A 22,224-nucleotide genomic window follows, 5' to 3' on the forward strand; every position below is an offset into this window, starting at 1 on the left:
TATATATATATACATATATATATATATATATATATATATATATATATATATATAAAATTAAGCCCACATATACTAAAGCTGTATATTTTATATATTTCCAATCAGATTTTTTTTTATCTATTTTACAAAATTTTGTAGACTCTTAAATAAATATGAACTCTCATATACATAACTGTAATATTTTTCAATAATTTTACAATAATATTTTTTTTAGATAAACACACATTATATATATAAATATAAAAAAAATTATTTTGTAGGGGAACACATTACATAAAACATTTTTAAAATTAGGTATACACATAATAAAATGAAATACTAATTAAAACACATTGCATATAAAAAATCAAATTTATGTCATGTTATTTATTTTAAAGTTTGCTTGTAATGGAGATCTAATTTATTTTGTTCTCTACCATATCAAAATTAATTTGTATACCAGAACTGTTTTAAGCGCTCGTCTTTTTATGGTTTCTATCTTTCCAAATGAACAAAACGCGATCTTGCTGTGAGATATTATCATGACCAAAAAAACAAAACCAAAGCTCGAGTGTGAGACACAAAAGAAGCGGACGCAAAAAAGAAGCTTAAGTTCGAAGCCTAAAAATATATGCATTCATTATAAAAGGGCTCGCTCGTACCGCTTCAGTCACATGCCTTTCATATCCTTGCTTTTTACCATTAAAAGAAGGACAATTAAATCACTTGTTCCAAAGTCTAGTGACAATAATAGCCAAGTCATATAATTCTCAGCTGAAAATAATAATGGAGAGGATGAAGAAAGAGCTGTTCAACACGGCGATGAAGGGCGAGTGGAAGAGAGTGGAGGCGATGTACAGAGCCGACCCGCGGGCCCACACGGCGAAGATCACGCGGTCCGGGGAGACCGCGCTCCACGTGGCGGTCTCCGATTGGCAGGAGGGCGTGGTGGAGGAGATCGTGCGCCACGTGGCAGAAGCAGGCACGGTTAGGGCGGCGCTGGGGACGGAGAACGAGAGAGGGAACACGGCGCTCCACCTGGCGGCGGCGATGGGGAACGTGAGGATGTGCCGCTGCATCGCCGGAGCCGACGCCTCCCTCGTCGGAGCTCGGAACTCCGACAGCGAGACGCCGCTGTTTTTGGCGGCGCTGCGGGGAAGAAAGGAGGCTTTCCTTGCGCTTCATTTCCTGTCTCCCTCACGGAGCGACGCTTCTTTCTGCCGGAGGAAGGATGGCCAGACGGCTCTCCACTGTTCCATCGCCGGCGAGTATTTCGGTGAGTACTGGTCTTTATTTCTAGGTACCCACTTTTACTTTAATGCACAGATAAATAAGTACATAATTAAAGGTTTAGATTTTGACCATACGCTTTACTTTACGGTCGTAAAATTTGATTCCTTAGCTATTTCTTCTAGTCTTTCATATTTTATGTTTCATAGTCGGTCAAATTCTATTTATAGAAATGTGCAATTGAAAAGACTTTCTATTTAAAAAAATGAAACTTATCAATATATGTAAAATAATACGTTTATTATTGATAGTGTTTGTATAAATGAACGAGAGAGAGAGGGAGAGAGATTTGAGAATGAAGATGATCAATGTGATCGGAGATAATTTCTTCATCGATCTTTGCAGTGTTAACTGACTGCGTTTTATACAAGCTATACAAAGCATAACTAACTCTAACCGCATCTATATATCTAATTATTACAGTATTCACTAATCTAAACTAACTCTAACAACCCAACGTGGCTAACACTAGCTACTCTGTTGCCGTGACGCATGAGCTGAGATGGCTGATGACGTGCCATCTCAGTGTCTGGGCTAATAATTATGATCTTAAAGCTCATAATTGTGCGTATTCGTTCGAGGAATGTCGTATAGAGAAAAGTTAGAAGAAAAACACATCTCGTTATATACCACTCATGATCATGAGTTGAAGGGGCTTCAAAATCATATCATTACCTAATTGCCCCTTCATACCGTACCATGTACGCTAAATAACCCCTTTTGACTGTAATGGTTATATTCAGCCACGTGTTCCACATAGGTCCGGTCCAACTTTAAGGGTCGTAAAGTATTTGCTTTAGGGAAATGGACTTAACTAGTAGCAATTTCGATACTTTGGACAAAAAAGTAGTAATTATATTTTTGGACAATTTTACTAGTAACTGTAGACTTATATATCTATAATTATTATTAATTGTAGATTTGTAAATCTACGGTTTATGAAACTGTATACTTTGATGTCTACAGTTACTAATAAAAATATGAGTCGTAGAAAAATGGTAAATCTACGATTTGTTGACATAACTGTTAATAAATGACAGGTTTCTATACAAATTTCTCATTAATGAGCCATAGAAAAATCAACATAAATAAGATTAGAGTTTTTGTCTTACAAAATTATGATAAGGTCTTCAAAAGAATTCTAATATACTCCTGCTTAGACACTATTAAAACAACCTAATAAGCATGAGAAAGTCACAACCACCCAGCACAATTAAATCTATTTTTTCAGACCATACAAAGCCGAACAATTTTTTTTTCTTGAAACACAATGTTTGATAAAAAAAAAAAAAAAAACCAACTCATATGTAACTTGCTTTGCCTCAATAAAATATAAGAAACGCACACCCTAATTTAGACTAAAAGCTTGTTCTTATTAATTCCGCTAATTAAGATGAGATGAGGCAATAAAAAAGCCAATAGCAACACTTGAAACAGAAAGAACAAACCAATCAAGCACACCAATAAGACCACTGTTTTCCTCGCCGGAAGCCAAAGACTCCGACACGTCACCACCGTCACCATAGAACCTGGCCGCACAAACAGGTTGTAGAACATTTAACTTTTTCAATTAATTTTCTTGGGATTAAAATATTATCAAACTCAAAAAATTTGGACAAATGTTTTTATGAATGGACAAATGTGTTATCAACTATATATATATATATATATATATATATATATATATATATATATATATATATATATAAAGCATAAGCACTTTTGTTCACGATGTACGCATAAGCATATATATATAAAGCATAAGCACTTTTGTTCACGATATAAAGCATAAGCATATATATATATATATACATATATGATCATCTCAACACAACAAAATCACACACAATTCACGTGCAAAAAAAAAAAGCGACATCTAAAGTCTAACCTATTAGGAAACATAACTTATTTAATCATTACAAAACAACAAAATTCGCACACAATTCACACACAATTCATGTCCAACAAAGAAAAAGCGACGTCTAAACTCTATAAACTACTAGTAAACATAACATATCGATACATATATCAAAATCACAAAAAATAATCATTTTATATTATCTAGTGACACACAATTTTCAAGCGACGCCCAATATAATATGTACAAAAAAAAATTGACATTTTATAAAATAAAATAAAAAACTTACTTGGATGCTAATACGGGAGGCGGCGGCGACGGCGAGTGAAAACCGGATTAAAGGCGTCCACAACCTAATGAGAGGCTGAAAATATGTAAAACAAATTTAATAAAATGTTTATTAAAAAAAAAAAAAAAAAAAACTCTACCTAAGCTCGACCCGACGACGGCGACCGGACGAAAGAGGGGCGGAGGGACCGGCGGCGACTATGGGCGCGGGGACGGCGGTAAATAACAACAAATGCACATCCTTCACACCGAAATCAATAAAAAATAACCTAAGAATCTTAATATCATGAAATAATAAAAAAAAAAAGATAAACAAAAAAAACCTAAAAAAACCCTAAAACTAACCTCTTACCCGTGCGTCACGACCAAAAACGTTCACCAAAATCACGACGCCGGCCGGAGTAGAGTGCTAGAAATGTGTAATGGTGGTGGAGGTGGTCGGTGGAGATGTGTAATGGTGGTGGAGGTGGGTTTCAATGGAGGTATTTGGGGTTTTGGAGAGAAAATGTCGAATGAGGAAGAAGAAGTGAGAAATAACTGTGTGCGAATTTACTTATGTATTTTTTTTTTTTTTAAAAGGGGGGCGTCGCTCGTTTTTTGAGCGACGCCAGGCCACGTGGCAGGGGCGTCGCTCAAAAAGCGAGCGACGCCCCTGCCACGTGGCCTGGCGTCGCTCAAAAAACGAGCGACGCCCCACGTCGCTTATTTATTGAGCGACGCCGGGCCACGTGGCCCAATCAAATTAAATTGGCTTAATTTTAATCATTTCCACGTCAATCGAACCCCAAAAAATTATGTTATGCGTCGCTCAAAAATGTACCCGACGCAAATATAGCGACTTCTAATAGGTATTTTGTAGTAGTGAAATAAATAAATAAACACTTTGATGAACCAATAAACATCGACTATAAACAAGTAATCAATAATACTGTCTGAAGACCATCAACACTAAACCTGAGCCTCTGCTTCACGAAGATCAAATTCCGTCCATCGACCACACCGGCCCAAACACAGGAACTATTTGTTTGATGCGTGTGGTGTGATTCTCTAAACATATTTTCAGATATCAGAATGTTCACTAGTACAAAAAAGACCTTTGGGTGCGACTATTTTAGCACCCAAAAGTCAATTTTCGCACCCAAATATATCTTTAGGTGCGACTTTTCCGCACCCGAAAGTTCGCACCTAAAAGTCTTAGGTGCGAAAAGTCGCACCCAAAAGTCTTAACTTTCGGGTGCGACATTTAGGTGCGACTTTCTGCACCTAAAGTCGCACCTAAAAAGTCACCAAAATCCATGGAAAAGGCGGGTAAAAGAGCATTGGGTGCGACAAAGTCGCACCCGATAGTCATTTGTGGATTAAAAAAAAGTGCTTAAGATGTCGCTCTATTATAAAGTGACTTGAAATCTTGTTAGCAGTGCTTTAGTTGTCACCTGATTTAAAAGTGACTTCGATTCTTAATTTATTTATAAAAATAAAAAGCAACTAAATACGTTCAGCCTCAAATTTTGAAACACATATTCAACATACGTATGCACAAATCACGGTACCGATAAGAAATACACAAATCACGGGATTGATACACGAATGTATATAGATCAAGACTACAACAAACACTCAACTAAGCACTGTAAATCAGCAAACATTTTTTTTTTTTTTTGTGTACTAACCTAGTTCCGAGTGATAGTATACCAGACTTTCTAATAATGCCACCGTCCAAAGACAAGGCTCCATCGGTTATGCACGGGAGAGCCTGAAGCATATCCATTCTTGTCTTGTAGATTTGCAAGCGAGAGAAGAGGCTGTAAAACAGCGTCTCTCTGAGACCTTCTCCACCGGATGTGACACAAGACAAGTTCTTGCTTTCCAGATTGATCAAGTTCACCGCGTAGTCAACGAAGCCAACGTATCGTCTGAAGTTTCGGAAGTTTCGGCTTCGGAAGAGCAAGCTTTCTCTGTGGATCGCCCGCCACAAGCTCACCCGCGTATCGTCTGAAGCCCAACAGAAATACAAAAGAAAATAAAATGAAAACACAAATTGGAAAAGGAAACAAAAAAAAACGAGGACTGTTTAATTGCCTCAAATCTTCAAGGCACATGACGAGAAAGCGTCCACTTATTTTCTTCCCCGAAGCCAGTCCGACACCATGCAGAGAAGAAGCGTCGTTTTTTATATTCCCTTGCTCGTCGTACTTCTCGAGAGCCTTAACACCTTCGTAGCTTCTGCAAACTATGCCCAGCAGGGCCTGCATTCCCAAGTACTCCGACAAAAGCCTGTGCTCAAAATTTCCCACAGCCCGTTATTTCAAGAACCAATCTTTAAAACTAATACCGATAAGAAATAGAAACCTGCTGAGATTCTCGTCTTCGACTCTGCCAAGGGCAGCGACGAATTAGAACATTTTAATTTCAATCACTTGACATTATTATTCTATAAATTAAAAAAAAAAAACAGCAACTTTATGACAGTTAATTGTTTGCTTGCAATAATAATTTGCCCACTTGCAAACCATCAAATAAAGGCTAGCTGCTGTAAAACTAAAATATTAACGAACGCACTATCTTATTTAGCATTACTAGCTAGTTTCCCGCGTAAGGCAGAACATTAACGACCTTAATGCTAATTATAAATACTCCATAAACAATATTAACACACACACACACACACACATATATATATATATATATATACACACACACAATACAATATTTGTCACATCATAAGTTGTTATCGATTCAAAAGCAAATAACTAACACTACTAAATAAATAAAATGACTAATTGCACCTTAAGAATCTAACACAATTATAATCACCTGAGGATTCAACAACTTGACCTTTTCTCCACCGTTTTAGAGTACTATTTCAAATACAATAAAGAGATTACAGGTTTGTGAATTCCAATCAAACGAAACACCCAAAAAAAAAAATCAAAAACAGATTCGTCCATTTATACAAATGAGGCAATGCCATTCTCTAGTCTTAAAAAAGTGAGAACAAGACAGACTATCAGTATGCTTGCAATGACTCCAACAAAAAACCTCACAAGCATAAGATACTATTGTTATCATTATATTTACTAATAAAAAAAAAATCTAAGCCTACAACAAGTTTTCCTTCATCTACCAAAGCTCGTAACAACTTGAAGCCAAGATTCTCATGCCCAAATCAAATCTTTAACACAATGCATCACTGCAGCGTATCATCGGAATATATCACTATGATACAAAACACTACTGTTTCTTCTTCCCAATCCACTCCCCTTTCAGTCCTCCAAATGTCAAATTTGAATCAAAAAAACCTCAACCAAAACAAGGTCATAAAAAATATTTCATAAACGCCGGGAATCAAACAGAAAACTCACCAATCAACAGACGAGGACACAGTGTCGCCGCCGTCCACAGCAACGCCGGTGACCTGAAGCTGGTGCCCGAAACCAATTCCTCAACATAAACAAGCACCAAAAACACTCCAAAACATATGAAAATCATCAATCTCGTTTCAAACCGAAAACCCCCAAATTCAAGTTCCAAAAACCCTAGAATCGAATCTCAAAATCGGGGAAGAAACATCTCACCTTGTTTGTGAGATCACATCTTCTCGGCGTTCTCTCCCTCCTTCCTCAGCGCCTCTCCCCTCGGTCCGGCGTCCTCGGCGGAGCGCGGTGGCTCATCTCTTCTCGGTCAATGGATCTCGGTGGCTTGCTGTCGGCCGACCTCTTCCTCCGCGAGCTCGAATCCATCTCACTCTCTCGCTCTCTTCCTCTCTCTCGCTCTCTCTCTCTCGCTCTCTCGCTCTCTCTTCCTCTCTCTCTCTCTCTTCTTCTCTCTTCTTTCTTTTCTTTTCTTTTGTTTTGTTTTCTTTTCTAATTTTTTAGAAGTGAAATAAGAGGGAACAAAATCCCGCTAATTTTTTAGACGAAATGTTTTGGATTTTTTGGTGCGACTTTGTCGCACCCAAAGGTATGATGAACTTTTGGGTGCGATTTTTTGCACCCAAATTTAAAAAAAATCAGCGAAATTTTTTTGTTACTTCAGTGACTTTTGGGTGCGAAAAGTCGCACCCGAAAGTAATTTTGGTGCGACTTTTAGGTGCGAAAAGTCGCACCTAAAAGTCATCCGCACCGAAAAACTGTATTTGTAGTAGTGGTTAGAGAGTTGTTGGATTTTGTGATTTCGTGATTGAAGATTAAGCATTGACATTGAATGATACCAAACATCAGGAGTTACATAGCCATATAGAAACTTTAAGTTTGCATAATAATCAACGTTTAGTTAATTATAATTAATTAGCCACTGATTCTATTAATTATAATTAAATTGATATACTTTGTCCAAATAATTTTTGTCTATTAATTGAATCATTTGGACAAAATTGTCTATTTAATTACAGTTAATATAATGAGTGGCTAATTAACTACAATTAATAGAACGTTGTCTAATTAGTAAATAATAAGTTTGACGTGGTTTAGTTGCTTATAAATTTCAAAAAGTTGAGATCGATGTATAATAAGGGATAAATTTTTAACAATTAATAAAAGATAAGGTTAATCTAACAATAAACAAATAACGGATGCAACATTTTTTTTAAAAGAAAATGTTACTAAAACATTTACGTCTAATAACGGATACAACATTCGAAAAATGTTCTTATCCCTATAAAATAAAGTAAAAATATGGACTCGTCATATTGCTTTCCTAGGGTGTGCATTGTCTCGTCGAGTCTCAAATTGATCTCTAAATCGCATAAGACCTTTATTTTACTCATTTAATTCCTTTATTAACTTTTTTTTTTAACTTCTTTTAGATTTGGCGTTCCAGATAATTCATCTGTACGGAGAACTTATAGGCTCTGTGGACCAACATGGACATACGCCTCTCCACGTATTGGCAAGTAAGCCATTTGCCTTCAAGAGTGGTAGCAACCTTGGACGATGCCAAAGAATTATTTACCATTGTAATTAGTCTCTCACCAAGATCATTTGTTCCATATATACTACTATTGGGATCAAGCAAAACAGTATACTAACTGTGGTTGTAATTTGGAAGGCACGTTTGTGGATCAGCTCAAGGCTGAAACAGATGATCCTACACAGATGATGAAGAAACTCAAGCAAGAAGAGGAATCCGCTAATTATCCGCCCACTTACAAGCTTTGCGTCAATGTATTTCAGTTGATGATGAGATCCGCCAAAGCTGGTTTGCCACTTAAAAAAATTAGTTATATATAATAGCAAAGTAACTAATTAACCTATTTTCTTTATAAAAAATAAAATAAAATAAAAAGACTATTTGATTAACAATATAATCAAACTTTTAAGTTATTAAACAAAATTGTCAAAAAAATAATTTATTTTACTTTTATTTTTAGTAAAATAGCTCAAATTTGACACTTTCGGTGAAAAAAACAAATTGTAGTCTAAATTATTTGATATCGTATACAATGTATCTACCTCTTTAAATAAGTTTATGGACACGGGCAAACATTTTACTGACATAGTATACAAGGTGTAGAAGGTAGACTCTTTAAATGAATTTAGGAACAGTTGCGTTTTTTGTAAATTATTGATATTTCACTAATTTTATGTAAACTTGAGCTATTTTGTAGAAAAAAAATATTAGATTCTAATTAGATTAATTTCTTTTCGTTGTTAACATCAACCAACCAGTATGGTTTTATTCATAGAACTTCTTAACTTACCAGTGACCCTCGGATCAAAGGCTCACGCTCAACAAATAGGAGCTGATACAGAGAACCCAAGCACGGTACAACCTTCCAAAGCCCAAAAGCTCTTTCCTCCAAACTACAGCACATGTTTCAACTTTTTCAAGATTGTTTGCAAGGCTTTGCTCGTCATTCTCGGACTCGGTACATTCAAAATCTAGGATCTTCTGAAGCCAACCAAGGCTTTGCCTTTGCCTGACAAAATATCTTACTTTTTTTTTTTTTTATGTGGACATGGTTTTAAGGATCTGGGATGATAATGAGAGTCCGGCAAAAGAAAGAGAAACACGTGTGGTCAGTCCAAGTGATGAACGAACTCCTGAAACGTGCTTCGATGTACGAATACGAAAACACGGGAGCCGATCCCTGGGCAGTGCAAGCGATGCGGTCCCACAAAGAAGACGGCGAGACTAACCCGTATGAGATTGTCGACGGCGGCGATGCTACTTTTCCGGATAGTACATTTGAGCAGCCAAATAAAGAGGCTATGACCTCTGTGGATTCTTCGAAAAACGGAAATAACGGCAATGTCACACGAAGTAAAAGTAAGCTACACAATTATCAACTTTTATGCTAAATAGAGTCTAGCTCAAAATAAATTGGCGGTGAGATTAGTAACTCATGATCTCTTATATATGAATCATCTTTCACATTTTCCGATGCAACATCTTTTTAGATGTCCGTCTTTCGAATCATTCGTTTTGGGTGATCGTTTTGAGTTTTGCGGGGTCTGATAACGTGGTATTCTATCTCAAAATCAATTTGCGAATCAATGAGCAACCTTTGATTTTACAAACTTTGTTAGTCTCGAGTAATATTTATATGGTCAAAGGTTACTCGTTTCATTAGGGTCTGTTTGGAACCCAGAAAAAAATTTGAAGGAAAATGAACATGGTAAGTATTAGCGTATATATATAATATATTAGCCATTATTATTATTATTATTGTATTTAGGATTATTTCCCTTTTTCTTTATTTCACTTTTTGGTTGTATTAGGGTTATATATACCCAGACTATTCTATTATGTATTTCATCAATTAAGACTTCCTCTTTTTTCTCTGAATCCCTAAATCTTCATGGTATCAGAGCCATCTTCTCCATTCATGGATTTTGTTAATTGATTGAAGAAAGTTAATATACCAAGCACGGTGTTCGCGGATCGAACTCCGCAGTGAGTTCGCTGGGGGGTTACGGGGGGCAGCGCACCCCCCTCGGGGTTCGGGGCATCGTTTTTCGTCCGTATCGTTGGTATTTTCGCGTCCTTTTCTTGATTTGTGGATGTCGTAATTGGTTGAGTGATTGTCTTGTTCATCGGTTCGGTGCTGTTTGGATGCGTTGTTGATTTCGTTTTCGGATTTCGATTTGGGGGTTTCTATCTGTTTGTTTGGATTTCGTTGTTTTTTGGAGTGTTTGGATTTGTGCTTTTTCGATATGGCGGGTCATAGAGATGATTCCCTTCAGGCAATTGGTGTTCAACTGGATGGCAAAAATTACTCATATTGGAGTTATGTTATGAGGAATTTTTTGCGTGGAAAATCGATGTGGAGTTATGTGACGGGTGTGCGTCGTAAGCCTACCGATGAGAAGGCCGAAGATTTTGCAACTTCGATTGATGTTTGGGAGTCTGACACCGCGAAAATTATCACGTGGATTAACACTTCTGTTACCCACTCGATCGGTGCTCAGTTGGCAAAGTACGAGACTGCAAAGGAGGTCTGGGGACATCTAGAGAGACTCTATACTCAGTCTAATTTTGCCAAACAGTATCAGTTGGAGATGGATATTCGTGCGCTTCGGCAAAACGGTTTGAGTATTCAAGAGTTCTATTCTGCCATGTAATCATTGTGGGATCAGTTGGCATTGACTGAGTCGGCTGAATTGAGGGCAGTGGCGGCTTACATCTCTCGGCGTGAAGAGCAGCGATTGGTTCAGTTCCTGATGGCCCATCATGACGACTTTGAGGGATTGCGTGGTGCGATTCTTCACCGCAGTCCTCTTCCTTCTGTTGATTCTGTGGTCAACGAGCTGCTGGCCGAAGAGGTTCGTCTCAAGTCCAAGATTGACAAGGAGAGTCCATCACCCGCGGTGCCTGCTGTCCTTGCTGCCCCGTACCGTTCTCCTGCTGATAGTACGTCCAGGTCATCACTCCCTCTGGATAAATGTGCCTTCTGTAAAGAGAAGGGACATTGGAAGGCTCAGTGTCCGAAGTTAGGCAGGGACAGAGCACAGCCGCAGCAGCAGCAGCAACAACGCCCAACCCAGCCTCAGTCTCGCCCGACGGCTCCGTGGGCACCCCGTCCAACGGCTCCGTGGGCACCTCGTGCACCAGCTCCGTGGGCACCTCGTCCTACATTTCGTGGACACCTCCGCCCACCAACGACGTTGCTGCCCCATCTGTGGATCCGTACATGTTTGAGCAGTTCCAACAGTTCCTTGCCTCTCAGCCTCATGCCATGTCAGCCTCTTCCTCTAAAGGTTTGTCTTCATCGTCAGTCCCAGGTATACCATCCTCCATTTGGATACTTGATTCGGGTGCTTCTAACCATATGTCCCCTCATTTTTAATCTTTTGTGTCTTTGTCCCCTCACTCGTCCATACCCATTATGACTGCCAATGGCACCCCTATGCCATCAGAGGGTTTTGGTTCTGTTGTTACACCTCATATTTCCATTCTTGATGTCTACTATATTCCTAGTCTTGCTTTAAATCTTGTGTCTGTTAGCCAATTGACTGATTCTGGTTTCGTAGTAACTTTTTCTTCTTCATCTTGTTGTGTTCAGGATCCGTGATCTCAGATGGTGATTGGGACAGGCCGTAAGCAGAGGGGACTCTATGTCTTGGATGAACTTAAAGTGCAGAGCCTCGGGGCCGAAGATGAGGAAGCGGCGGAAGCGGCGGCGGAGGGCGGGCGGGGCCAGGGAGTCCGGGAGGGTCGGGGCGGCGAGGAAGCGGGACAGGTGGCAGGGGTCGGCGGGGCCCAGGCCGAGGACGCAGATGAGGACGAAGAGGATGTGCTTGCACGCCGGGGCCCTGTCGGGGCACGTGCACGTGGGCCCCCGCGTGGCCCCCGCGAGGCTGACGGCGTACACGTTGGCCGTGGCGCCCAGGACGAAGAACGTGGTGATAAAACATCACCGAACGGTAATGCCACGTCCTTAAAACTTGTCTAGTTTTCTCTACTCTATTTCTTAACATTGTAACTTTTCCAAAAAAAAATGTGTGTTGATCCAGAGTTAATTAATACAAAGGCATCATAACGGACTAAGTAATCTGACCTGCTACTATATACGAGGTGCTGGCTAGGATATCGACATTAGTGTAGGCGTAGATGCGATTGTGAGGGGCGATGGTGTCTGATTTGCTGGTGGTGCTTCTAGTCGACCTTAAAAATCTGTGGCCCTTCAATTTCAGATTGAATGAACTTAAGTCGCCCATTCTGATTGTTCTGCTCAAAATTCTGCTTCGGACAATCTTTAAGGAAGTGTCCTGGCTGACCGCACTTGTAACACTTCATGAGAAGTACTTAACCAAAATTAAAAATACGAATTTAAAACAAAAGATAACAGCAAATATACTAAAACATAATCCATAATCTAAATCTCAAACAAAATATAAAACTCTTTGAAACTTCGAAGTAAATGAAAATAAAAACCTTTAAAAATTATTTCTTAAAAACTCGTAGCGGAAGACTTATTTCTTAATAACGAAAACAAAACTTTAAACTTTATTTCTTAATAACTCGTAGCGGAAGACTTAATTTGTGAATGGAATCCATGACCCAACCATCTCGCTATCGATGCCGCTAGTCCACCCTGCTCAGTTCCTTGCAAGTTGTTTACCTACAACACAAACATATATTTTTTTCGAAGAGATGAGCTTACGCTCAGCGAGAATAATATAAAGCTCACAAAATAAAAAGAGTAATGCAATGCATGAACCGGTTATTAGTATTTTATAACTAAACGGTGACTTGATTTTTCTTTTCTTGATTCTATCAACTTTTAATTCGGGGTGCCCCTAGGGTAGTCGTACCTATTTCAGTGCACACTTTAGAGACGAAAGATATGGGGTTGCAAGGTCCCACACTTCGCTCTATCTTATAAACTTATTATGGCCTCGGCCCGAGAAATTTCCCCATTTGGGCCCGTAAGTCGGCTCGAGAAATTCTCCTTAAGACCTCCGTAGCTCGAGGCGGTACGACTCCCTTGCTTATCTTTATCTTTTCACTTTTTTATTTTTGTTATATGCACGAATGACATATGACATAAAATATACATGATAATATGACTAGAAAAAGAACATGATATAAGTATTCTAATTTATAACATATCATCACATAACATATCATACCATATCATATCATCACATAGCATAGCATAGCATACCATATCATATCATAAACTCAACATATCATAACATATCATACCATAACACACATATGTCAAACAATCAAACAATAACAATTTCAAAAAATATTATAAACTCATTCATATCATATAATACTTAATATATTTTTGAACTAATCTGTGTTGTAGTGAGATTATTTTCACCTGGATGTCGGAGGTTACGATCGTAGATCGTCGAATGAATTGGACACTCAAAACGACTCGGAACCTAATTGGGATAAAAGACTATCGGGATCAGCTGAGAAAAAGGATTCAAGACAAAATTTTGGTTCTGGAAATTTTCATAAACGACTTTCAAAGTGAAATTACCAAAATACCCTTGGCTATTAGGGTTTCGGTGAAAAATTAAAACTCTGAGAAAACTTCTGTAAAAATTACAGTACGTATAAAACATAATTTTGATCACTTTTTGTAAAGGCACCACGGAAAAATAATTTTTTTTAACTATTTCTTAAAAATAATTAATAATACTTGTGAAAAACTAGTTTGCGGACCGATCGTAAAATCGTCAGAAAATATTATATGTAGCATGAAAATATTTTTTGATTACCTTTTTAAAAAGAACACATGTAAAAAAAGAGTTTCCAAAAAGAATCAAAACGTTTTAAAGTCTGAAAATCGGGAATAGGCCAGACCAGCGAACCAGGTCTGCGCACTGTTTTGAAAATAATCAGAAAATATTATTTATTTCATAAAAATATTTTTCGATTAAGCATTTAGATAGAAGACATCTAAACCTAACTTTTCCAAAAAGAATCGATGCAAAATAACGATTTTTGAAACCAAAATAAGTGTTTTAAAAAACGATTTTTATTGAATCCGAACCAGAAACACTTTTTTTATATCTAAAGGCTCACTTAAAATAAAACAACAAACAATATAGAAATTAATTTTAGAAAACCACGAATTACATACCTAATTTCTCAGACGGTTGTAAAAGAATTAGTCTTTTACGCTCATAGGGCTTGAGAACAAAGAGTAAAAGATTTATCTATTTGGTGACTAGGGTTTTTTTTTTTTTTTGAAGGTGGACAAAGAGAGAATAAAAGAGATTGGGGCTGAGGAAAGGGAGAGAGAGACGAGCGTATAACAAAATGAATAAAATTCTAACCCTAAAAATTATTCTGAACCTAATATTATATCTTTATATTCTCTATTATTTAAAAAAAAAAACTTGTTTTCCTTGCCGCAAAGAATAGCTAAAAATTCGGCAAAGAAACATCTAGAATATAACAACATATGTATAGCTTTATAAAAAAAAACGCATATACATATTATATACATTGACTTTTCTTTCTTTTATTTATTGCTAATATATATATACACACTAATATCGCTACAGTATACAAATTCCAAAAACGTTTAACCAAAAAGTTATTACACATTATACATATACAACATATATTATATACATATTATATATATTAAGTATCATTAATACTTTACGAATATATATACAGTATATATATATATATATATATATATATATATATATCTATATATACACACAGAAGACATATTTAATAATGTACGTTATATATACGATAACTGATAAGTGAGATTCATTCACACTTATCTATGACTCTTAGATAAGAATCGAAGCTTGTTCTTAATGTTTTTGATATTATTTTGTAGTTTTTATTGCATTTTCAGGTTTGAGAGAGTATGAGAAGGTTGTGGTGCGAAAACGGGCTAAATCGGAGCTAAATCGAGCAAGTTATGGTCATTTGAAGTCAAGTCAACAAAAGTCAACGACGGTCAATGGAGTCAACGTTTCTCGAGAGGCGCGCTGCGCCTAAAACATGGCGCGCCGCGCCCTGGTGCCAAAATTTACACCGAGAGCTCGAGTAGACGACGCGCAAGAGAAGCGCGGCGCGCCTTCAGAATTTCACGAGTGGCGCGCCGCGCCGTTATGTGGCGCACCGCGCCTTCAGAAAATTCACGAGTGGAGCACCGCGCCGTTATGTGGAGCACCGCGCCAGTTGCTTTTTCAGCAATTTTTGGAGCTCGTCTTTTAGATCATTTTTGGCCCTTGGATCTCATCCAAGGGTCCTTATTTGCTCCGAAAACCTTTCCTAAACCCTCATATACACTTATTCAAAGAGGAAAAGAGGAAGCTTTAGAATAGAACACTTTTGTTTTGGTTTTTGAAACTTTAGAGAGAGAAAGTGAGAGAGAGAAAGCTAGGGTTTGACACCCATTTTGCTCTTGAGCTTGGGAGTGAAGAAGAAGAGGGAGAAGTGACAACCTCCATCATCCTCATCACCTCCATTTGTTCACTCTAAACTCTATCTCTTTTATTTATTGTTTTTTACTTATTTACTCCACTTTTTGCTTGTTGAACATATTTTAAGCTTTCAAGTATTCTATTTGGGTTTTGTTGATTACCTTTGTCATTTGAGCATTGTGATAAGTTTATTGTTTTATCTAAGTGGAATATTGAAGTAGTGCTTGAGTTTTATGATATATTTATTTGGTTGTTGAGATTAGCATTCAATGTCTTGTTTCTTTATTGTTTTGCTTCTTTTACTTATTTCAATTTTACTTTGTTTATTCTTAATCATGAGTAGCTAAGTAGATTTGGGGTGCGATGTAGTTGAGTAGTTGAGTTGGTTGGTCAAACATTTGGATTAGATTGGTGCTTCATGGTTGGGTTGAGAGTGGAATTCTATGGGTATGGGGCGTGTGTTAGCGCTAATTAGAGTAGCTACCTAGTTAGTGAATCTTAGACGAGTTTAGACACCGAGAGGTAATAAACGAGTGAGCTCTACCCGTCCCATCATTAACCTTCCTAGAGCTATAGAAAGACTACGGGGTAGATGTAGTTGTTTGAAATCCCAGGCTAAATGCGGTTTTGTGCTTTAATAGAACCCGAACCGAGAGGTGTAAGTTCGACACATAGCTAGATTCCTAAAGACTCGAGAGAGATTAGTGAATGTTATAGGAGGGATTGAGACTAAGTTTTAACACTCTAAACCCGAGCTTAGAATCGTATCTTGACCGACCGACTCGATGAAATAACAAAATTGTACCCCTTCCTTTTAACTTGTGTTTAAATAGTGCTTTCACTTTTATTTACATTTCATCTTGTTCACAAAACAATAAAAAAAACCCCCATTTTTCATTTTCCATAACTCGAAAAAGAAAGCTAGTGAGTTCGCTTCGAAAATAGTCTAGAGTCCTTGTGGGATCGATATCCGTGCTTTTGCACTCTATTACTTGACGACACGTTCGCTTGCGTCGTGTGAGATTTCTCTAGTTGAGAAAATTCCCATCAAGTTTTTGGCGCCGTTGCCGGGGACTTCGGTTCTATTTTCGATTGAATTATCTAGTTTAATTTTTGAGTTTGTTTGTTATTATTGTGCTTATTGTGGGCCTCTTATGTTTTAAAGGTGCATGCGACGACGTAACCCTCCGCTCATTCCTATCAATCACGAGATCGAACGGATTTGCTGACGAAACCGAGCGGAGGCAAGGCGAGCCGCCATGGAAGGAGGCAATGAAGCACAACCACGTGGTCGTCGGAACGCGGAACATGGAGAAGAACGAAGGACCATACTCGACTATGGTCAACCTACTTTCGACGAGCACCAATCGGCAATACGAATTCCGGAGATGGAAGGGAACCCAAACTTCGAGATTAAAACCTCGATCATCCACATGGTGCAAAACAATCAATTTGCCGGTTCCCCCTCCGAAGATCCGCAAGACCACATCAACAACTTCTTGCGGATTTGCAACACGTTCAATCTCCCTCACTTATCCAAGGAGGCCGTGTGTCTACGACTCTTCCCGTTCTCAATCCGCGACCGCGCACAAGGGTGGTTGTCTTCGCTCGCTCCGGGTTCGATCACCACATGGGATGACTTATGCTTGAAGTTCATCTCGCAATTCTTCACTTTCGAGAAGATGACCCGGAGGAGGAATGAGATCCATAACTTCGGCCAATTTGACGGAGAGTCTCTCTATGAGGCATGGGCCCGCTTCAAGGACATGATTCGGAAGTGTCCGGGCCACGGTATAGCAGAGTGGATGCAACTACAAATCTTCTATAGCGGGCTTACGGCCTCGACTCAAGACCGAGCCAACACCGCATCGGGAGGCTCACTTCTCGACAACACCACCACCGACGCATTTGCACTACTCGAGAAGATGGTCCAAGTGAACGATCAATGCCCGGTCGAGAGGAGAATTTTCGCGAGAGAGCCGATAACTCCGGAGATGGAGCTCCTCAAATCGTTGACAATTGAGGTAGCCAAACTCGCGAAGACCGTCCACGGAAAAGAAGCGGCGAAGGCGGTGGAGGTGTCTCACCACAAGTGTGGTTTGTGTGCGGGTCCTCACCCGACGGACGAATGTGGCGAGATAGAGGAGTCTAGGTTTGTGGGAAACCACAACAATCGTCCCACTTACCAAAACTCGGGGAATTATTACACGGGAGCGAGGAACAATCATCCAAACTTCTCGTGGAGAAATCCTCAAGACCAAGTGGCAATGCAACCGGCTCCACCTCAACACCAACAACCATACCTTCCACCGCATCATCAACATCATCAACACCCACCGCCTCAACAACACCATGGGAGCTCGCAATACCGGAATAATCCTCCTCATCAAGACAAGAGACCGAATCTTGAAGAATTAATTGCCCAAATGGCAATTGAAAACACCAAGTTCATGACGAACACCACGGCCGCACTCGAACGCCAAGAAGCGGCCCTCAAAAGCAACTCGGCCCAAATAAGAACTCTTGAAGTTCAAATGGGTCACTTCGCTAAAGCCATGAGCGAGAGACCGCAAGGGTCCCTTCCAAGCACCTCCGAAGTGAATCCAAGGGAGCACTGCAATGCCATTTCTCATCAACACGTTGCAGCCACCGAGAGCCAGAAGAAAGAAGAAGAAGAAGAGGCTGCCCCGGTCACCAAAGCCCCTAAGCCGCACTCGTCGGTCCGCATCTATGAGACGCCGCTCCCATTCCTGCAACGGCTCACGGTGGCGCTTTCCACCGAGTGTAGCGCACTTCTAAAACAAGAGCTCCCGCCAAAGTTAGAAGACCCGGGCAAGTTCACATTGCCGTGCACTATTGGAGACATCTTTATCGAGAACGCCTTGTGCGATCTAGGTTCGGGCATCAACCTCATGCCGTCGGCCGTCTTCAACAAACTCGGGGTGGGTGAACTAAAGCCCACGCGCACCACTCTCCAACTGGCAGATCGGACCGTAAGGCACCCGCGCGGTTTCGTGGAAGACCTCCTCGTAAAAGTCGGAAAATTCACTTTTCCGGCCGATTTCTACGTCATCGACATGGACGAGGATCGCGATATCCCCATTCTCTTTGGAAGGGCTTTCTTAGCCACTTGCGGTGTTCGCATAGACGTGCAAAGAGGCGAGTTGATGATGCGCATGAAGAACGAGGAGGAGACGTTCGGGATCTGTAAAACCCGAAAGCGCAAGAAGGAAAAAGAAGATGTCTACGTCCTTGAGACGTACGAAGTCGCCACTCCACCACCCACACCTCCGCCACGGGCTCCTAAAGAAGAATCAACAAAAAAGGTGATCAAAGATGCAAAGCCGAAGTCTCCTTTCAAGCCACGGCGAGGACATTGGCCAAAACCGTTCAAAGAGGTATGGATGAAGAAAGAGCGCGTGGAAGAAGATCCGCCGCCGCCCGAGCGCGGAGGCGACGAGTAGGGGAGTTCTACCACCCCCGCGAGGTAAGTTCTCTGTCTCCCGTGTTTTTATGGATCTACATTGAGGACAATGTAGAGATTGAGTTTGGGGGGGGGGGGGGTGAACTACTTTGTGGGGGATTTCTGTTAGATTAGGTTGTCTTTATTTAATTTTTATTTTCTTAATTTTGTTTGGTGATTGCTTATAAGTGATAGTATTAAAGTGTTTTCTCTCGTTACTTGCCAAGGATACCATGTATTTTCGAAGAAATCCGAGTTTGAGTCAATTTTAAAATTTTGTGGGCTTCATTGTGATTGACTAGTGGTTTGAGTAACACAATTTCGGTTGATTTTTCCCACTTATGCACACACGTCGTCCCGGGGTTTGAGTAGTCCTTAGAGGTTCGATCACATCTTTAAATGTCTATTAGCTCACGAACACTAAGAACCGCTCTAGCCCTCATCGAGGCGAAATGACATGACACGAACCTAGGAAAAATGACATAGGCCTTCATTTGGACCGATCAGAGCCAAAAAGCCAACCCGTAATACTTCCTTGAGCACCCTTTCAGAAAAAGCCGAACGATTAATCCTTTCTCGTTACTTAGTCAGAAAAAGCCAAGCCCATATTTGTTCAAATCCCACAAAGAACCCCGTTAACTTAGCGACTTTTGAGTGAATTTTTTCGATTTTTGTGACATGTTCTTCGACTAGTCTCTATGTGTTTTATAGTTCATTAGACACCACGCCGGTGATTGTTCGTTTTTATGTTTATTGTTTTGTAGAAGAAAAAAAAAGAAAAAAAAGGAAAAAAAAGAAGAAAAAAAAAGGAAAAAAAAAAACAACAAAAAAAAAGAAAAAAGAAAAAGAGTGTGTTTAATTTATGCGTTTTATTATTTATTTGTATTAGTTTTTGGCGTGGTATCCTGTGACATTAGTTTTAGAGACTAGACGTTGCATAGTCAAAGTTTGGGGGAAAAACATTGGGAAGTAAAGGCTTAGGAAAGAAAACGTTCGCGAAAGGTGAAATGTTATACCATGAACGTGAGAATGGGTGAGTAAGTAATAACATGTGAAAGTTGGTGAGTTGGTGAGATTGAGTCGCTAGGTTGACGTTTTAGCCACATTTTGACCATATCCTACCGTTGACCCTATCCTAACATTACAAGCCGACAAAGCCTTATTGATTTCCTTGGTAAGTGTCTTGCATTAGTGGAGAGTGAGCGGCGAAAAGCATTATGGTGTTTGATTCACATTCATCTCATTATTATTTGAGCATTTGACATTAGAAGACGAACATATTGAGTTGACCTCTCTCTCTATCGGGACATATTTCACACACGGGGGATTTTGATCGGGAATGTGTTGCAAAAGGCCATTTAGTCAATCTAATTATTTTTTTGGTTTCATATGATGATTGACTTGGATTCGGAAATTTTTGTAGGTTGAGGCATGTAACTAACACTTGACATTGTTGCTAAACTTTGTGATCACCATTCGTTTTTAGTGTAACTTCTTTGGTGTGTTTATTTTATTGTCTAGTCTTTTGTGTTGCTTGAGGACAAGCAACGGTTTAAGTTTGGGGGTTTGATAAGTGAGATTCATTCACACTTATCTATGACTCTTAGATAAGAATCGAAGCTTGTTCTTAATGTTTTTGATATTATTTTGTAGTTTTTATTGCATTTTCAGGTTTGAGAGAGTATGAGAAGGTTGTGGTGCGAAAACGGGCTAAATCGGAGCTAAATCGAGCAAGTTATGGTCATTTGAAGTCAAGTCAACAAAAGTCAACGACGGTCAATGGAGTCAACGTTTCTCGAGAGGCGCGCTGCACCTAAAACATGGCGCGCCGCGCCCTGGTGCCAAAATTTACACCGAGAGCTCGAGCAGACGACGCGCAAGAGAAGCGCGGCGCGCCTTCAGAATTTCACGAGTGGCGTGCCGCGCCGTTATGTGGCGCATCGCTCCTTCAGAAAATTCACGAGTGGCGCACCGCGCCGTTATGTGGCGCACCGCGCCAGTTGCTTTTTCAGCACTTTTTGGAGCTCGTCTTTTAGATCATTTTTGGCCCTTGGATCTCATCCAAGGGTCCTTATTTGCTCCGAAAACCTTTCCTAAACCCTCATATACACTTATTCAAAGAGGAAAAGAGGAAGCTTTAGAATAGAACACTTTTGTTTTGGTTTTTGAAACTTTAGAGAGAGAAAGTGAGAGAGAGAAAGCTAGGGTTTGACACCCATTTTGCTCTTGAGCTTGGGAGTGAAGAAGAAGAGGGAGAAGTGACAACCTATGTTGTCGGTCGTTTTCGGAAAACCCGAGACGCCAAGAAGGCACGTCGCTCGAAGGGCCGATGGTCAGGCCGGAGGTCCTGAAGAGCGGCAAGTCTTCAAGCCCTCGCCCAAACTCTTGACTCCTTGAGTCGAGCCTAGCCCCTCGAGTCGAGACTTGAGTCGGCTCCCCGAGTTGAGCCTCGCTCCTCGAGTTGAGACTTCATACAGTCTCCTCGAGTCGAGCTTCGCCCCTCGAGTTGAGCCTTGAGTCAGTCTCCTCGAGTCGAGCTTTGCTCCTCGAGTCTAGCCTTGAGTCAGTCTCCTCGAGTCGAGCCTTGAGTCAGTCTCCTCGAGTCGAGCTTCGCTCCTCGAGTTGAGCCTCGAGTCGTTCTCCTCGAGTCGAGCCTCGAGTCATTCCTCGAGTCGAGCCTCGGGTCGCTCCTCGAGTCGCTCCTCGAGTCGAGCTTCGAGTCGAGCCTCGAGTCGTTCTCCTCGAGAGGAAACCTTCATATTTCACGTGGCAAGAATGGTATTCGAAGACCCCTAAAGGCCCGCAAGAGTCCGGCAAGACGAGCCATTCGCCGCGCGCACAGCACGCTGCGCCGGCCAGCCGCGCAGCAAGCAGCGCGCCGCGCCATCAAGTCAGCGCGCCGCGCCAAGACGCGCCCGTGCCGCGCGTCCTGCGCCACGTCCAATGACCCGCACGCCGCGCCAGGAGACCCGCGCGCCGCGCCCCCTGCG

The 22,224-nt window shown here is 40.3% G+C and overlaps 2 protein-coding genes and 2 pseudogenes across 2 annotated transcripts; 3 read left to right on the forward strand and 1 right to left on the reverse strand.

The window, feature by feature from the left end:
- Positions 1-699: 699 nt before the first annotated feature.
- On the forward strand, positions 700-10,179 carry LOC149388570 (uncharacterized). The gene is made up of 7 exons (XM_089622463.1): positions 700-1,255; positions 8,220-8,369; positions 8,462-8,611; positions 9,117-9,281; positions 9,383-9,682; positions 9,814-9,878; positions 10,135-10,179. The coding sequence occupies exons 1-7, from the start codon at positions 766-768 to the stop codon at positions 10,177-10,179; spliced, it is 1,365 nt and encodes a 454-aa protein (XP_089478589.1). The 5' UTR covers positions 700-765.
- LOC149388571 (protein DEFECTIVE IN MERISTEM SILENCING 3 pseudogene) lies at positions 2,654-5,800 on the reverse strand (annotated as a pseudogene).
- A 390-nt stretch (positions 10,180-10,569) lies between the features above and the next one.
- LOC149388572 (uncharacterized) lies at positions 10,570-11,956 on the forward strand (annotated as a pseudogene).
- A 5,074-nt stretch (positions 11,957-17,030) lies between these two features.
- On the forward strand, positions 17,031-19,235 carry LOC149388573 (uncharacterized). Its single transcript, XM_089622464.1, has 2 exons — positions 17,031-18,666; positions 18,919-19,235. The coding sequence occupies exons 1-2, from the start codon at positions 17,031-17,033 to the stop codon at positions 19,233-19,235; spliced, it is 1,953 nt and encodes a 650-aa protein (XP_089478590.1).
- The last annotated feature ends 2,989 nt before the right edge of the window (positions 19,236-22,224 follow it).

The sequence above is a fragment of the Urtica dioica genome, chromosome 8 (assembly GCF_054948205.1).
Source record: "Urtica dioica subsp. dioica isolate 48M chromosome 8, U.dioica_male_clone48M_v1_H2, whole genome shotgun sequence".
NCBI lineage: Eukaryota > Viridiplantae > Streptophyta > Magnoliopsida > Rosales > Urticaceae > Urtica > Urtica dioica.

Excerpts from the sequence above, each read along its gene's own strand:
- LOC149388573 (XM_089622464.1), top strand. The coding sequence starts at position 17,031 with ATGGAAGGAGGCAATGAAGCACAACCACGTGGTCGTCGGAACGCGGAA. Across the intron at positions 18,667-18,918 it reads GAACGCCTTGTGCGATCTAG|ACGTGCAAAGAGGCGAGTTG; the intron begins GTTCGGGCATCA and ends GTGTTCGCATAG.
- LOC149388570 (XM_089622463.1), top strand. The coding sequence starts at position 766 with ATGGAGAGGATGAAGAAAGAGCTGTTCAACACGGCGATGAAGGGCGAG. Across the intron at positions 1,256-8,219 it reads CATCGCCGGCGAGTATTTCG|ATTTGGCGTTCCAGATAATT; the intron begins GTGAGTACTGGT and ends AACTTCTTTTAG. Across the intron at positions 9,282-9,382 it reads GCTCGTCATTCTCGGACTCG|GATCTGGGATGATAATGAGA; the intron begins GTACATTCAAAA and ends CATGGTTTTAAG.